This window comes from Limanda limanda, chromosome 13, assembly GCF_963576545.1.
Source record: "Limanda limanda chromosome 13, fLimLim1.1, whole genome shotgun sequence".
Lineage (NCBI taxonomy): Eukaryota > Metazoa > Chordata > Actinopteri > Pleuronectiformes > Pleuronectidae > Limanda > Limanda limanda.
In genome coordinates, this window is record NC_083648.1 from 24360750 (window position 1) to 24374652 (window position 13903).

Below are 13903 nucleotides of genomic sequence, written 5' to 3' on the forward strand. Positions count from 1 at the left end.
TTCTAAATACAAAATGTATCAATTTGATTTCATTTGAATCTCAGTAAATTATTGTTTTTATCTGTTTCCTTAGATCCTTGTAAATGTGTGGTAGCTCCTTATGTCCATGTTTACTTAGAAAGCACATTTGGACAATCCCCCCCTTCTGTTTTTACAATATGTTATGTAAATAAACTCAACCTGACACAATATAATGAAGGATCTTTCTTGTGTATTTTAACAGTGACCTTGACAACATGGACTTGTAGCAGATGTGATGAGGTAAATGGGCTTTACCAGGAAGCCAAATAACTAATCTACAAGGTCTGAGTAAGAATTGTGACGAACATGTTAGGCAACTACCTTGGTTTCTAGCAGCACATTAGTTAGTTTGTCCTTAGAGCATTGCCTCCTTTTTATCCAATCATTTGTCGCATTAGTGTCAATAGTGAACAACCAGTGGAGCACGGCCTGCTCAGAGTCCTCGCTCTCTGGGGCCGTCATATCCTCATGTTGCACAGGAAGATGCACATCCTCTGTCTCAGGTCATAAATTCCAGTTTGGATCAATCAACAATGTCATCTGGACTCTTCATTGCCTCTGCAGTCACTTTCTACATTCCATGTATGTATAAGTGACATCTACAGTAAATGTTTGTCTGGGCTTATGGAACTCATGGAACTCTGCCTCTCTTGTTAATTTATGTTCACAGGCATTTTTAGCCATGTTGCACAGTGTGACACATGAGTACCGTGTACAAAACCTTCATGTGTTAACATGTTTTGTGGGTATTGTCATCCTCACTTTTCAGTGCCGCAGCCTCCCCTCAGCTTCAGACACACAGCATTATTTGGACTGAGAGGATGATTACCGTGTGTGTGTGTATGTCTGTGTGTTTGTGCGCAAGTACCTATATGGATTGAATATTTGTGTAGCTATACAACAGCTTGTTGCCGGAATGCAAGCTTGAGGTGATAATATCTCCTCTACCTATTTCATCACCTGTATCTATATTTCATCATTCGTCTACGCTATGTCTGCTTTTGAACACCCTGAGCAAATGCGCCCAACTCCGGCCATTTTGCAAAGTAAATTATAATTGTTTACCCTCAACACGCACTTGTTCCCATTTGTTTACCATGCTATTTTCTTCAATAAGGTATTTTATTGAACTAGGTCAATCATTCAGACTATCCAGTGCCTCAGCAGTCAGATATTCAGGATCAGCCAGAAACGAATTTCTTACTCTTGCAATTTCAATACCTTTAATGTACAATCCTTTTTGCATTGTATAAATTATAGCTACTTTATATTTTCCTTTTTCCTTATTTGTATATCGAATGTTTACTATTTTATTACCGTACTTGTTCTAGATGATGCTTTCAATTTTTTACAATCCCTGTGGCTGCTGTAAAACTGCAAATCTCCCCATAGTGGTGGGATTAATAAAGGATTAGTTTCCATCCATCCATTCATATCTATATCTTTACCCCTTATCATATAAGGGTCTCAGCGGGAAAGGGGACTGTAACCAAAATATGATCTTATCCTCTCTAATCTTATCTTCTTTTTTGTGAACTTTTTTAAACGTTCAGTGTGTAGAATTTATTGACATATAGTGGTGAAGTTGCATGTTGCAGCTGAATACCACTCACCTCACCAAACCTCCAGTTTTCATTGAAACTCAAGGTGTTAAGTTTGTCCAGTTTGGTCTACTGTTAAAAACCATGTCAGCCTCTGTCGAGAGGACCCGCTCCCGATGTAGAAATAAAGTATTTCAATAAAAGGGGCCCATTCTAGTGTAAAGAAAACAACCATTCATACAATTTAGATAAAACACACTCATGAAAAGATCACTAGGAATATTTTAATTTCAATTTCTGTCAATAGATCAATTTCACCTAAATCTTACACACTGGACTAAACATACATTTCTCACCATGCGATCTAAATACTGACAGAAGTCTGCCCTGAGAAACCCGTTTGAAATCCAAATACGTTCTCTCTAACTCTGTATCTTCAGCCATATTTTCACAATTAAAAACAAATGATTACCACATTCACCCTGAGGATTTAAAATGTTTGATTAACTGTTGTGCAGTGCCTGAATGTGTCCACATTTAGGACGTTATGGCCCTCTAACCTACTTTTCTATTTGTCCACAAATTCTGATGCACCTAATTAAAAAAAATTGTCTTCTCCCCATCTGGCACTTAAAAGAGTCTGTTTTTCAAAAACACTTTTCTATTTGCTTCAATTGTACCTCACTTCAAAGCTGTGAATGAACATGTCTGCCAATTACTATGTAAATGTGCTGGACAAAATGTTCCTTTTCCTATCTTCTGGGTTCTGTTCAAGGTTTCTTTGTATGTTTGTTTACCGTATTGATCTGCTGTTAAGTAACATTTTCCTCTCTAACAATTGGTTGTGTTACTTGAAAAAAAGTTCCTCATCAATATCTTCTTGGTATCTTTACGTGTATACAACACAATTTTAAAGTTTCACAAGTTTGTGTACTGCTGGTCTGAGAGTCTTTTGATTGTATCCTTGGTAACGGTAACCATGGGTCTGAATAATCCACCAGTGTCACACAGGCTAAGGTTACAGTGACAAGTCAGTGAAACATAGGACTTTTTGTTATTTTGGCTATTAGGCAGTATTTGTGAGCCACAAATCAAATTACTGCTTTGGTCATTTAGTGTCTGACAAGAGAAACAGGATCATGTTTAACTACAACAAACTCATTTGAGATTTTATTTCTATTAATGCATAGATTCCTAGCCAGAGGTATTTGTATCTGTGCAGCTTAAACTGCTGCTGACAGGATTTTACTGAAGTGATGAATGACACTCTTAAACAAACAAACCAGTTGGATATGTTTTGGCTAATTTGTCCTGTTTAAATGCTGTGATGAAATCATATCCACAAATAATTCTACAGATCCACTTGGGAAAAGGGAAGAGTGTGTTAATTCAGTTAATCCTATAATCTGAGCCTGACCCTAAGAGACATTTAGCTCAACACAACAGGGAGTTAGGAGCAACAACATAAACTTTCCAGCTGTGGAAGCTGAGGTGGAGCATTTTGAAATGCTTTGAGCAGGAGCAGTGGCTGTCAGCAGCGACATAACTTTCAGTGGATGTTCACAAAAACCTTTATTTCTCAGCCTGTGCCTCAGATAGACACATGAAACCAGCCATTTGAAAGTTTAAATGTGTCTAAATTTGGTTTAAACCTTTGTCTGTAACAGCAGGACAAGCTGGTGACTCAATAGCTGTCATGGTCTGCACAGACCGGGTCCCCCGCAGGAAGCGGACACTGTATTTAAACACATATTTTGTCATCTGTCTCTCCTTTAAGTCCTAAAGAATTTATTTTGCTTCCATTTAAAGCTGTAATATTTCAAAATCTCCACGGCAACCTTGCTGTTTCGAAAAACAGTCTGAGTAGAATTACACAAAAACAACCTACAATTAACAACCAGTTTTCAATGCAATACACTGTATGTGTGAATCAAAAAGGTACCCATGTTTCAGTCTCTCCCACCCACTGAGCAGCAGTGGGTAGACAGAAGGCAGTAGCATCAGATTGATTATAAATCCTTAAACTGAAAATCCATGCTGAGTTGGCATCTTATTACCAGAAAAGGTTTGACTCATAAAATGTCTCCGTATCGTCTGTGTATGAAATTTGTATTGGAATGATTCAGACCAGTCATTTGGATGAAAGTAACAGTCTTTGCATCCTGTTTTTTGATTGGGATTTTAAACATCTGAAAGCAAAAGTGAGATGCTTTATTTATATGATAAGGGATGGTTCTCCAGTATGTAGCATTTGTGTCTAACTGGATTACCAACCCTTTTGATGCCTTGTAATACTCAGCAGGGTATAGCTTTATACAATGGCACATTGTGGACAATCTACACTTGGTGCAAGAGGATTTTGTGTCTTGCCGGCATATGCAGTAAAAATGCAAAGACGAACCATTCTATCTGTGTACCACACATGCTTCAAGGTTATTTTTACATTCACATTCAGAGAGTACTGTAGAAAACACTGAAAAAAAACAGAATCTCTCCCTCAGAGAGATTTCCCCAGGTTGGCTGCACTGGATAATGGGCTCAGGTATTTATTTATCTATATATTGATTGTACATGTGAGGTTTCTAACAGTTTTTCCTCCTAAATATTCAGCATTTTCCACCCTATTCACCAGCTATGCCGTTATTGGAATTCTCTTCAGAAAATATGTTGTGACCTTTTCAAAATATGGGCTGAAACAACAACAATTCAACTTCTGAAGGCTTGAGGCTATGAGTGTCTCTCTATTTGAAATGATGCAAACAGTATGACTTTCTTTAGAATACAGTTACCTTATGTAATGAATAATACATTGAAAATACACTGCAATAACGAAATAGGTAAGTGAAACATTTTAAGTACCTCCGTTTTTTACAGGTTCGCCACTTAGCCATACGAATTTCTAACTGGACTCAGGCCCAATGTCAATTGTGATTAGCGTCAGTCCCCCTGCAACCCTCTAAGGATAGGTGGTATAGATAATAGTGGAGCTGTAAGATATTTTAAATTGGACTCAATAATGATCTGCCCTTTGCTTGTGGTCTCCTCCAATGGCAAATTTCATTGTGTTTGCAGTATACAATGTGATTTCCCACTCCATGCCAATCCTTTTTTAATTCACAGCTCTTTTTATTTTGATCACTGACTGCCTTTCTGGCACCAAACTCTTTGAGCAACCTTTTAAAACGACGTTTTATTTCTACCATTATATGTGACTGCTACTTTTGTGTCCTCATTACAATTACTATTTTTGCTTCAGTTGCACAGCAACAGCAATTAAGAAAATAACTGGGGGCATTAACGTCGAGTAGTACTATATTTTGCATGTAATACTGAGTTTGAGAAGTGCATCAGTATGGAAACACTTAAGATTCTGCTAAAAAAATAACAGATAATGATGCTCAACTGGATAGAGAAATCACTGCATGTATCCAAAATACACTCTCACATGAGAAATGGTTTCAACAAGGGATAAACAAGTAGGCTTAAGAAATGTTAAAAAAATTTTGGTTAATGATCAAGTAATTACTAAAAAAATGGCAATAAATTAGGGCCAAACAGGTATTGTTCTTGCTCAAGACATGTTCAAAAAAGAAAAAAAGTGCAAAGGGAAAATGGATCTTCTAGTTGCCAGGTAGAAAAATTAAGATATCTTACCTTTCCGACATACTGAGGCTCAGGTCCAATATGTTCCTCTAGAACAAAGAACTGGTTCCAGATCCAGCCTCTCTTGGGCCGATGGTGAGAATCCTTGTCTGTGTCCAACAAATTGGTCTGGTTCCTTTGTGCTCTGGTGGTTGTTCTGGAGATTGAGGGGGTGATCTTTGCATCCGATTTGGCATTTGTATTTGTTTGTGAAGAAGGTCTGACTTTGGAATTAGACTTCTGATTGGATAGCGAAGCTGGGCTGACATTGTAAGAGGTGCTTGGGCTCATGCTATCAGATGTGTTGGACCTGTGATTCGAAGATAATGTAGTGCTGGGGACTGACTCAGGATTAGTCTTAGGCCCAGTCACTACCTTGGAGTTTGGACCTGCCTTAGGCTTAGGCTGAAACAAAGATCCAAGCCTTGGTTTTGGTACAGTTTTGGAGTTGATGTTTGAAGCTTGCTTGGGATTGTTCAAGGTGTGTCTTGCCATCTGCTGAGATGTTGATTTGTATGGCAACCCTTGCTTTGAGTCAGAACTGTGTTTGAGTCTAGTGTCTGAGCTTGATGCAGCCTGAGAGATTGCTGACGGAAGGTTAGGTGTGTTAGGCATGTGGGGGTCTGTGAGATAGAACATAGTATCAAGTCTTGGCTTTAACTGAAACTTGCTCCAGACATATTTGGCAGAGCTCAAGGGTTGGCTGGGCATCAGAGCAGTCTTATGATGGTCAGGACTTTTGCTTGGGATTGGGGTTGGTTCAGGTACTGATATCAGTCTCTCGTTTGGGTACAGGTTGGGGTTTGTGTGAGGGCTCAGATTGACCTGGGTCCCATAACAACTCTGGGAGACAACACATAGGAAGACCACCAGAGGACAAAGACAGGACACTGCAGCCGCACTGGCTGGAACTCTCATTGTAAATAAAAATGGTCTGGAAATGTGTTCCCCTCTCACCTCCACTGTGTCAGACCACCTTGGGTAAACACAAACAGGCCCGCAAATACACTCAAACCCTCAGGTTTGCAGTCCTTTTTCCAGTGCAGCGTAACCAGGAATTCCCACATGGTGCAGTCTAAAGAATCATTTCATACAGTTCCCTCAGAAAAATAAAAACAAACTCCATAATCTGGTTCACAAACCAAAATATGTGTGGACATTAGATGTTACTTGGAATTTGAGGTTTCATTTTCTTCCTCCTAACATTGTTCATACCCATGAAGTCCATTTGGATTTTAATGAGAAGTTCAGACTAGAAGCAGCCCTTGTCCAAAAGTAAAATTAGGATCCAAGTAGGTACAACTTAAGTCCATAGCGTACTTGTGCTTCAACACCACATCAATGCCGCCACAGCAATATCTCATCTGGCAAAAATCTGCCAGAAGTTTATTTTGATGTTGAAAACAAAAGTCAGATGCACGTGGTTGGGTCATCAAATGTCTTCTTTCCTGAATGAAAGAAAAAAGGACAGAAAAGAAAAATTAATCAGAGTTAATCCTAACCCCTGAAATCTGAAGAGTACCACAAAACTTCGACAAGTACAAAAAATAATAAAATCAATAAAGTAAAATACAAACTTTCTGCTTGGATACAAGATAAAAGCATCAGCTAAATGAAATGTCATGTAATGTTATAAAGTTGCCTTGACTTTGAAAATCTTGGTGATAGGCGATTATCCAAAGAAGACTAATTTCAATAAATTCTATCACTCAGCAATGTTGCTGAAAATAAACTAATAAATAATCATGCAACTGTAATTCAGAGTGGAAACTTGTTTTTCCAAAGCAGACCAAGGGTCAAAGCCAACACAGAGGCGGTTGTGGCTGAGGGGTAGAGTGGTCATTCTATCCTCAGTCATCCCCATCTGCATGCCGAAGTGTCGTTGGGCAAGATACTGAACCCCTAAATGGCCCTTCATAGATGATGAGTGCACTTAATGTAAAAATATCTGCCAAATGACATGTAATGTAAAGTAATGTAAGACTTGTTAAGGAAGATAATGTTGATTTATGGAAGGTCACATTAAATGCAAGAAAAGAAATGAAAAAAAGATTCTGCAAAACAAGACAGACACAGCAAACCTAATGGGATTACGACCAGAATACACATCATAGTCACACCATCCTCATGTAAGGAGTCTCGCTACATGGCCGTGGACCACCAATCGCCATCATCACCACCGGAGCCACGATAGCTGGTGAGATGATGGTGGGGGGTCACCATCATCTCACCGGTCACCCCCCCCCGGTGAGATGCTGGTGATGATGGCGAGCTCCGGGGTGAGCTCCGTGAGCTAACGCGCTCCACCGTGGAGAGCGCTTCTCCCCGGGGAGAGTGTCTCCGCGGTCTCCGCTTCGACGATCGGCATGTTAATCTGCCACTTGGATGTCTGATAAACATGCTGGCTGCTAACTGGAGCTATGGCTGCTAACTGGAGCTGCTATGGCTGCTAGCTGGAGCTATGGGCAGTGAGCTATGGGCAGTGGGAGCTGGAGCTAACTGCTCCAGCTCCCACTGCGGGCCTGCGCTTGGGAGCTGGGGCTCTCGCAGCCAGGCTTCGGCCCACCTGACTCCGGTTCAAAACAATATGGTTGCAATATTGTATCTTCGTCTCCAGTAGCCATATTTCTACAGAGGTAATGGATGGCTAAAAATCTAGGCGCTTGTATCTCGTGAAGGAGGGGGGGGGGGCACTCAAAACAGGTCAATCTGAGGAGGGCTATTTTAATGATCCTTGTGGTATTTTGACCAAAATATGTTTCAGACATTTCATTAAGACCCCAATGAACCATATCAACTGCGGTAAAATGGGCATAATATGCCACCTTTAAGCTAAACAAGCAGTGCTGAATTGGTATCAGCCACACATATATTTAGGAAGTGTCTTCATGAGCCCTGCCAGCTGCCTTTCCCATCCTTTCTTAATCCTAACAACACAATTTGATTATTCTCCAGTCCCATGATAATTCAGTGGGACCCATCACCTTTATAGATGATTGAAGTAGCTTAAAGAGTGAAAATTGTCAGTGCGAGTGAGCACTGACAATTTGATGAACATGAATAAATGACAGGAGAGATGATTTCGTATAAACCACACTTAGAGTTTGCAGCCATGCTTAGTTCTCTGTGAGGCTGTACTGATAACTTCTACATTGAATTACCTTGACTTTCTGTACCAAATTTCCAGGGTATCCATGCAATAGCTGTCAAAAAAAGGCAATGGCTTTCCGTCAACTGTTGAAGTGTGAAGTCTTAGACTGACAGGAAGTGTTGTTAAAAATGATTGAAACAAATGTTTACATATTAACAAAGTCGTGTATTATTGATTATGAATACATTTACCTTAATTAATTACAAGCCTAATTGTACCCTTGTCCACAGCCATTCACAGACTCATTATTTCAAATCAATTCACAAAATATCCTTTAATAATACATGTCAGTCTCGGTTGCAAAGGTACTCTAGATAAAAGAAAAGTTCAGATACACACTATAAATGTGTAATTTTCAGATGAACCTGTCCTTTCTGATATCAAGCTGAGCCTATTTGAATCAGACGTATGCAATGCACACTGGCTGCATGAGCTGCGCTGCTCTTCTAGAGAATCAAGGTCGAGGCTGTGTTCTACTGCTCATGTTTTACAGCAGAATGGACAGTGACCACTATCTGTTGAATATGTCACAACATAAATATTTGCAACACTTCGTGTTTCTGTTACAAAGTATAGCACTCTTGCATTTCTGAATAAATTCATTTGTGTTAACAAGATTTTTATTGTTATGTATAGGACCAGGAGATGAACGGCTTTGTACCGTAGAGTCCACCCCCTACATACCTTTATTTGAGGAAATACAGTAATCCTGGCCTTTACAGCTATCTTACAGTCCTACAGTTATACAAAGTTTACAAAGGTACACCCCATGTCAGCCAAGCATGTGAGGAGACATAATAACCAGTGACAATAGAAAAACCCCTGTCCAACTAATAGACGGCAAGAAGCAGGGTTCACCATTTTATCATGAACATGGTTCCTTTATGTAAATTATTGAACCTCAGTTCAGTGTTTTTCCACCTTTCTTCACTCTCTTTTAAGACAGTGTACCTTATTGTTCATCCATCTTTCAGTTGGGCAATGACATACGATGACAAACATTGTAGCATAGGAACACAAAAAGACATCTGCAAATTTGTCTGCACAATGTTGCTGGTAGGAGTGTGACAATGGGCCATGCTCTGAATTGGGTCCTGGCGCTGCAAACTGTGTAAAAAACATGTGATCAGACACTAATAAGTTATCAATACCAAATCAAGAGTATTGCCATTATTGTGAGTTAGCCCTGATGGAGACTAGTGTCTCTTTTTGAGTAACAAACTGAAGTTTGACCCTGAAATTACAAGTATACATCTGCCAATCCATTTAACAATGCTAAAGTTTGTATCAAAAAGCACCTTTAAAGAACTGTGATTTACATATATACCGTTGCCTGTCACTGAGTTTTTCCAGTCTCCAGCAAACCACCTTACCCCCTTGTTCAAGCAAGACTTTTTTCTTCTCTTCTAACAATGAACCATTTGCATACGTCAAGCAGAAAAGAAAGTTGATAACAGCATCTGACAAAAGCTTAAAATCCACCTGTCAAAATGTTCTGTCTGTGTTTTTACAGGACGTTCAGTCTAAATCACTTCACCTATCAGCTGTACCATCCTCATGTGCAAGCATGTAGATGTAGAAATATGGCACAGACAATATGCAAGCAATAAATGTTTCATCAGTGATGGAGCCTGGCTGCGGAAGCCTCTGCTGAAACGATTCCCCTTTTTTCCCTTCCTCTGTCTGTTTTGTAAGACCTGTAATTGATTTATAATGAAATGAGCACGAGAAAGAGTGATAATACATTAACTTGCGCTTAGGAGCTAATTTGTGCCAGAAACCATGAGGATATGCAATACATGATATTAATGGAGGGTCTCTTTGTTCTGAAGGAGATTTTTTTTTTAAACTATCGCATATAAGCTGTTTACTTGGTCCATTCAATATTAATCCACTTCCATATTAAAATGGATTGGGTTGGTGGATTTTGAAATTAATTGGTCTATTTATTTGATTGTGACTAATGATTTACTAATGATACCTCAAGGCTCAGGAAACCAGTGTCCTTGGTGGAATTTAAACAACATCTCCTTCAACAGACATGCTGTAATATCTCTTTTATTGATGCAAAACAGCAGATACACTGTATACAATCAATTTGTAGCCGAAACGGTTTGAATTGGAGCACATTTATAAATTACAGCTCTTCAAATATTCAAAACAAGCGTTGCTATCTCTCTGTGTGAACACATTACCAATCAATCAATCAATCAATTATCCCTGGAGGATAATACAATGTTCCACCTGCTCTTCTCAAGTCCCTTTGATGGCAGCCCTTCTGTCTGAGCTCGTTATACATGTTCCTACAAATGTACAGAGCTGCCATACTACTGCGGTTACATTAATGACTTTGACAGTTCAGGAGTCAGGCAGCATTATATGTACAGAAAGATTAGGCTGAAGCTCTATAGATCTAATAGGCTGTAATAAGAAAGAAAACCCTGTGTACTTAGTGCCCATGGATTATTGATTTGAAAGGAGAATGACCAATAAAAAATCAGCTGGGTTACATTGTGTAACTCCTGACGTTGAGTGGGCTTAGCCCTGTTACACTCGACTTTTGTGGAACATGCTCCCAGTTAACTGCACATCATCACCAGATCGTAGATCTTTTAAATAAATGCTGAAGTCTTTCCTGTTTGCCACAGCTAAATGTTAAATAATTACTCTTTTATTTGTCATTCTATTTATTTATTCTATTAATATTGTATTTAACTATTTACTTATTTTTTAAATGCTTTTTTGTATAGTCTTATGTTGCTTTTACAATTTATCAAGATGCCTTTTGTATTTTATGTAAACCACTTTGAATTGCCTCGTTGTGCTAGTCAAATAAATGTACCTATCCTTGCCTTGCCTCTTGAGAGGATCTACAGAATTTCAACCCTATAAATTGTTAATATTAGGCAATTCAGCACCTCAAGATGTATGTCCAATGGAGGCTTTCACTGCCAAACTGTGCCTCAACCCTTGCTTAACCTGAGCCTTATCATAACCTCCCGTGGAAAGTAAAACATTTCGGTTCATCTTGAAAAAACCTGCACCCTCAGGTTTTTCATACAGGTCTCTGTTCAGTCTAAACCTCTGTTATAAAACCAGACAGTGAACACTGTCCTTTTAAGAGCAGTTTTTGAAGCACCTAAATTCATGGGATCTCCCATTTTAGCTGTCACAGTAGAAGTTGCTCTGATGACACATCACTGAAAAATGAACTATAAACACATAAAACTGCTGGCTCTGCTAAACGTGTTTTAGTTGGCTGATTTCTAATAGTACTTGAAGCTTTGCATTTTGAAATTATTCATTTTACTCTTGTATGTATTCAATCAATTTTTATGTATAAGACCTTACCCTAAATGAAATGGAACATGTGGCCTTTTATGGCAATTTTAGGGTTAATCCATTTTGCTACATGATCACATTTCATACAAGCTTTTTCATGAGAAGCTGGTATCTATTATTCTGAAACAATTTACCACAAGTCTGTAAATTTGTTTGATTTTATCCATCTCTGAATTATCACATGAACAAACCCTCCCAGGAAATTATGGTCAATAATACGAAAAATGCCCAATGGACATAATGAGGACTATTGTGTGTTGGGTTAGATCAATGTTTTGTTGTGTTGCAGAAGCACTTTTTTAACTACGTACAATTCATATGAATAATGTGATTGATTGCAGTGTGACAAGTCAGTCTCTTTAGTTAAAGGCAGCAAAAAAATATTCTTAACAATTACTCCATAATTAATTGGGGAAATAAAACAATATACGGCAACGGTTAATTCAGCATGAGCAAAATTATTTAGTTGTATTAGTTTTAATCGTTCATTTTTTACTTTTTTATTTCACAAACTCTTCTTCTGAGTATATTGCATCAAAATCTAATTTAAATAATTAGGCTAATTAAAAAAATAAACAACAGAAAAAAAGGCAAATATTGTTTGAAAACTAATGTCCAAAAACAGGATTTGATCCTGTAGTGTTTGAAAAGTTAATTTTAAAAAACCCAGACAGTAGCCAGTTAGAACAACTTTTACTTTGACGGACCGTTGAAAAGACACTCGTGACAGTTCTCAGTGCAGCTCAATCTTCCTTTCATAAGCATAGTCCATTGAATTATGATCTTCTCAATAAATCTATACAAAACAACAGGCAGCATGAATAGTGTGAGTGCACAATGTTTCATGGGGTACAAAGTAAAAAGACACAAGCTGTTAGGTCAGCAGCCATGTGCCATTATCTAACTAGCAAAGGTGATGGACTGGTTGGTAAATTTTAGAATCAACAATAAGAGTTTGAAAGTTTAGAAGGGTGAGGAGGATAGAACACAATCTACATGTGGTCGATGTGCAGTCACACTGTCAAAGGAAACAGATATCTTAGTCAAGATAGAATTTAGTATTTATTCCTGTAGTCTTTCTTGAGTATATCTTATTAAAAATGCTACAGACTGAGAAGGGCACATACCGACAGCACTCCTCATTTAAGAGCCTGTTTAGTTTGAAATCCTTTGGTGAACAAGAAGTGAATATTTGCAACAACAATGAACTATTTAATCGAATTATTATTATGACCCTGTTAGTACCTTTTCATCTCACAGGAATGTGTTCCATTAAAACAGTAGTTATACTGATTAACTGCTCCTTCTTGGAGTTTGATCTGCAGCTTGTGAAAAACATGATTCAAGTGGAACACCTCTGCATCTTCAGAGGTTGTAGTTATCTGAAGATACAAACTTGTTGTTTTGGGATAACAAATAACCAGGTTCCAACATGATGTAACGGATTACTCCTACTTGAGGCCAGTATGAGCTTCAGGTCATTGTTGTGGCTCTAGTCTGTATGGGAAAGTCCAACTTGACTTATTTTGACTACGTTACATTGTAAAATTCACTTTAAAAACAAGATATGTGAACCAGGGATGCTAAATATCTCCACTTTCAATTTACATGTGATGGTGTCAATGGGCACTGACCAAAAAGGCTCAGGGGTAGATACCAACAAGGATTCCAGCCCCGGCGGCCCCAAGATCCAAATGGCAGCAAAATCGTCTTCACTCCATCGTCTTCAGTGGTGGGCCAAAAGTCAGTTATGTGTTTTCTTTTAAGACACAATTAACAGAACAGTACTACTTGTGCTTCAAGCAGCCTCAAGTCAATAAAAAAGCTGTTCAACATCGGGACCAACTATTTCTGTAAAGTGTCCTTGGATACCTTGAAACGTGGTTTATAAATGACAGTCACATATTATTGATTGAATTATTGACTAAAAGAAGGAAGAAAACTCGACTTGGATATCCAATAATCTATTTGTCTTCTGACATCAATAGAGGATAGCAGGAAAAGAAAGTGTAGATAAAACAATAAAAAGATAAGAGTCAGGCAGGTGTCAAAACTCAACTCTTTCCCACAGAATTAATTATATTTATGGGGGTAACAGGATGCACATGCAGGTTAACGAAGGTCACTTCCACATGCAATATATTCTGAGTGACAGGTACACAATTGAAAGAGTAAAATACAAGTTATGTGTGAGAGAAATAATTCC

General features: G+C 38.4%; 1 protein-coding gene across 1 annotated transcript in view; it reads right to left on the reverse strand.

Moving 5' to 3' along the window:
• Positions 1 to 6122, reverse strand: part of LOC133018221 (cadherin-18-like) — a 123648-nt gene extending 117526 nt beyond the window's left edge. The window contains exon 1 of the mRNA XM_061084541.1: positions 5217 to 6122. Within this exon, the coding sequence (XP_060940524.1) occupies positions 5217 to 6122 (906 nt within the window). The remainder of the gene's footprint in view (positions 1 to 5216) is intronic.
• Positions 6123 to 13903: the final 7781 nt, after the last annotated feature.